The sequence below is a fragment of the Salvia splendens genome, chromosome 12, assembly GCF_004379255.2.
Source record: "Salvia splendens isolate huo1 chromosome 12, SspV2, whole genome shotgun sequence".
Taxonomy (NCBI): Eukaryota; Viridiplantae; Streptophyta; class Magnoliopsida; order Lamiales; family Lamiaceae; genus Salvia; species Salvia splendens.
Window position 1 is genome coordinate 7,034,110 of NC_056043.1, and position 4,090 is coordinate 7,038,199.

General features: G+C 41.2%; 1 protein-coding gene across 1 annotated transcript; it reads left to right on the top strand.

Moving 5' to 3' along the window:
• Window positions 1-638: 638 nt before the first annotated feature.
• On the top strand, window positions 639-3,714 carry LOC121757460 (putative receptor-like protein kinase At4g00960). Its single transcript, XM_042153002.1, has 7 exons — window positions 639-1,070; window positions 1,366-1,831; window positions 2,125-2,249; window positions 2,322-2,532; window positions 2,627-2,864; window positions 2,971-3,130; window positions 3,199-3,714. The coding sequence occupies exons 1-7, from the start codon at window positions 639-641 to the stop codon at window positions 3,511-3,513; spliced, it is 1,947 nt and encodes a 648-aa protein (XP_042008936.1). The 3' UTR covers window positions 3,514-3,714.
• The last annotated feature ends 376 nt before the right edge of the window (window positions 3,715-4,090 follow it).

The window sequence follows — 4,090 nt, forward strand, 5'->3', positions numbered from 1 at the left end:
TCTGTATACGCGCTGGTGCAGTGCACTCCGGATCTGTCTTCGAGGGACTGCTCCAACTGCTTGTCGGGGCTGGTCCGCAGTGTTGCGATGGTTCGACTTTCGTGATCATGTTTGTGCCGAGTTGCAATCTACATTTCCAGCTTGAACAGTTTTATAATCTAACTAGGCTTGAGCAAGTGCGAGCAATGGTAGATGTGTCTTCGCCTCCGCCTTCTCCACGTGTCGTGCCATCTACACCTTCTCCGCCACCAGGTTCATCTTTATGAATAATTTGGCGAACTCAATTTGAAACTAATGAAAGCAAATTTTTGCAGGAAAAGGAGATGCTAATAAAAGCAAATACTTTTATAAGACCATGAATCCAGTTTTTACGAGGACTACGCTCACCACACCATTACTTTCAAACTCTCTTCATTTATTTCAACGATCATTTTCTCGACTTATTGTGAGTTTAAATTAGAACTTGTCGGAATGTCAAGACTAGATAATAAATACGTTAAACATATTCATACACTTGAGATCACACAGAGTCAATAAAGAGTTAATGCGTATAGAAAAATATTAGGAGTGCAGTGATAAAGACGCAATTCCAACTTGTATTAAATTGCTCATTTTTTCTCAGTTACAACCAAACTAAGATGACTTCCCGAACATGTGTCCTTCTCTTCATTCTTGCCATCCTCTCCGGCGCCGTGACGGCGCAGAACTACGGCTGTTTCACCACCAACGGCACATACAGCACCAATCTCAACTCCCTCATCTCATCTTTTCCACCAAACATACAAGACAACGGATTCTACAACGGCACAGCCGGCCAAGCCCCGGACCGAGCCTACGCCACCGCGCTATGCAGAACCGACTTTCAGCTCGAGGAGTGCTGCACCTGCCTCCGAGAAGCTGTCCCGGAGCTTCTCCGGTTGTGCCCCAACCGGAGACAGGGGATCCTGTTCAGAGACAAATGCACGCTGCGCTATTCCAACGAGTCACTTGCTGACGGCGCCGCAACTGACGGTTACACTATCTATTCCAGGAGTCCCCAGACTGCACGGAATCCTGAGCAGTTTAACCAGGTAACGCAATATAGAATGCGGAAAATGAAAAACTAATGCAAACTAAATCATGTCTTATATTAGGAAGACACCATCATTCTAAAATAAAGCAGAGTTAATTACCACTTTATTTGTAGTTTATTATAGGGAATTCAGAGATTTAAAAATAATAATTTAAAAATCCGGAGTTCAATATAAGTTTGTTATTATTTTATTATAATGAACTCCGGGTTATCTTATAACGATGTTGTTGGGCCTTTAAGGTTAATCTAGATATATCTATTTCTATCTTGTTGTGATGATTTGAGTATATCAGAAACTGTGGGGGCTGTTGAAGGATCTCCGCACTCAGGCGGCCGCAGGAGGGCCGTTGATGAAAACCGCGGCAGGGAATGAGACAGGGCCGAGTTTTCAGGACATATTCGCCCTGGTGCAGTGCAGGGCTGATCTCTCAGAAGCGGCCTGCAAGCGTTGTTTGATCAGCGCCGAGCAATTTGTGTGTTGTGAAAACAACACGGCAGTATTAGTACTTATGCCCCGCTGTACTCTGCAATATGATGCTGTACCCTTTTACAATATCACTCGGATTCAAGAGGTGCAAGCGATAGTATCGCCCCTCCCTCCTCCACCGCCGCCGCCAGTGCCCCCACCATCGTCGGGTAATACCAATCGAACTGTGATCATCATTCTTGTTCCAATTTTGGCTTCTCTGCTTCTTGCTGCTTTTGTTGGAATTATCGTCAGAAAGAGATTCGAGAAGAAGGACATAACAACATTACAAGGTACTATTCTCTCCATCCGCCGTTACTTATTACGAGTTGACTCACTCGGGTTGTGAAAAATGTGAAAAAAATAGGTGGAAAAAGTAAATGCATTAGTTTTATCATAAAATGGACGAGAAATGAGTAATTGGAATATGAGATCATTTAGTATAATTCATAAAAAGTAAATGTGACAAGTATCGACGGACGGATCGAAATAGAAAATTGTGACAAGGTTTAGTGGACAGAGGGAGGGAGTATTAATTTCAGCATGTATTACCTTTCCATGTTTGAAATATTTATAATTGGATTAGGCGAGGATGAAGTTGTAAGTGCTGAAGAATCGCTTTTATACGATTTCAAGCAACTTGTAGCTGCAACAAACAATTTCTCCACTAGTAACAAACTTGGAGAAGGAGGATTTGGTGCAGTTTATAAGGTAAATGTGGTAACATATTATTTACTAAGTTGTTTAGTAGAATAGCTTGATATGTGTATGCATTTATTTTAGGGAAAACTTCGAAGTGGCCAACAAATTGCAGTCAAAAGGCTATCAAGGAATTCAGGGCAAGGAGAATTGGAGTTTAAGAATGAAGTATTGTTAATGGCCAAGCTTCAACATAGAAATTTAACAAGGTTGTTGGGATTCTCACTAAGAGGATCGGAAAGGCTTCTCGTCTATGAATTTGTTCAAAATGGAAGCCTAGACTGCTCTATTTTTGGTAATGTATCTTTATTTTGACCAATTTATTAGTATTATTTAGTTAACCAGAAGCTGACACATAACAATGTAATGTATGTGTGACTGAGAAACAGATCCGATGAAGCGTTCGCTTATTAATTGGGAGAGTAGATACAAGATCATAAAAGGCATTGCCTGGGGACTTGTTTATCTGCACGAAGAGTCGTGTATACGCATAATTCATCGTGATCTCAAAGCGAGCAACATACTCCTAGATGGGGACAAGAATCCCAAAATCTCCGATTTTGGCATGGCAAGATTGTTTCAACAGGATGAAACACGAGGCAATACGCGTAGAATTGTTGGTACCTTGTAAGTTTATTAGTCATATCAAATAAACAAATGTTCTTTTAATATTTGTTTTATTTGGTAAATATATCATAAAAAGGAGAATGATAAATCTGGGTATACTTGACAGCGGATACATGGCACCTGAATATGCACGACACGGGGATTTCTCGATTAAATCTGATGTGTTTAGCTTTGGAGTGCTGGTGTTGGAGATTATATGCGGACAAAGTAACAGCTCATTCAAGAATGTGGAAAATGGAGAGAACGTAGAATATATGCTTAGTTATGTAAGTTAAAAATGTTGATTGCTTATGGTTAATCCCACATAACAATATTCATGAGTTCCTTGTTACAGGCTTGGAGAAATTGGTGTGCGGGAAGAGAGAGGAAGTTAATTGATCCCGCATTGATGTCTGCTTCAACCCCTATACATGATGTTACGAAATGTATTCATATTGGTTTATTGTGCGTTCAGAAAAATGCAAGGGATAGGCCGCCGATGGCTTCTGTTTTGGTAATGCTTCATAGCTTCTCTGCCACATTTTCGGTGCCTTTGGAGCCTGCCTTTTTCGTCCCTGGTGGCAATGAGGACCTGGCCAGATCATTGGAGATCAAACAAACCGAGTTTTCAAAAAATGAAGCATTGATCACTGAGTTACATCCGCGTTGAGTTGTAGCTTCATTCATTCCTTTTACTTTCTGAAGTCACTGGCCTGATCATTGGAGATCAAACCGTGGGTAAATTTGTTGGTTTTTGTAGTGATGGGAGTTTGGGCGCCGCTTGGTTTGATCCGCCTCATCACCTGTCTCTAGCCATACTTGAATTGAGAATGGAAATGAAAATTATTACAGAGAAACTGAATGAGAGATTGTTTTTTGGGTATGAAAAAATTATGTGATGGATGAGGCATTTATAGAAGATTTTGCGCTGAATTGGAGGATAAAAAATGAAAAAATAAGAGAGGAGAAAGACGGTAATATGGAGAAGTGGAAAACTTTTATTATTTTTATTTTTTTCCAATTTTTTTTAGTAAAAAACAAATTCTAAAACGACTAAAACGCTGCCCACTCACTGCGTGCGACCAGGGAGCGCCATGTGGCGGAGGCGCATGTCCAGCCAATATGGGCTCCTCCCTCCATCGGGAGGCCCGTCGGGATGGGTCACTGCAACCACGACCTTTAACCCTCCTATCTCAACGGAACAGGTTTGGGCTGGTTAAGGGCAATTGTTGTTGATGCTCTTATAT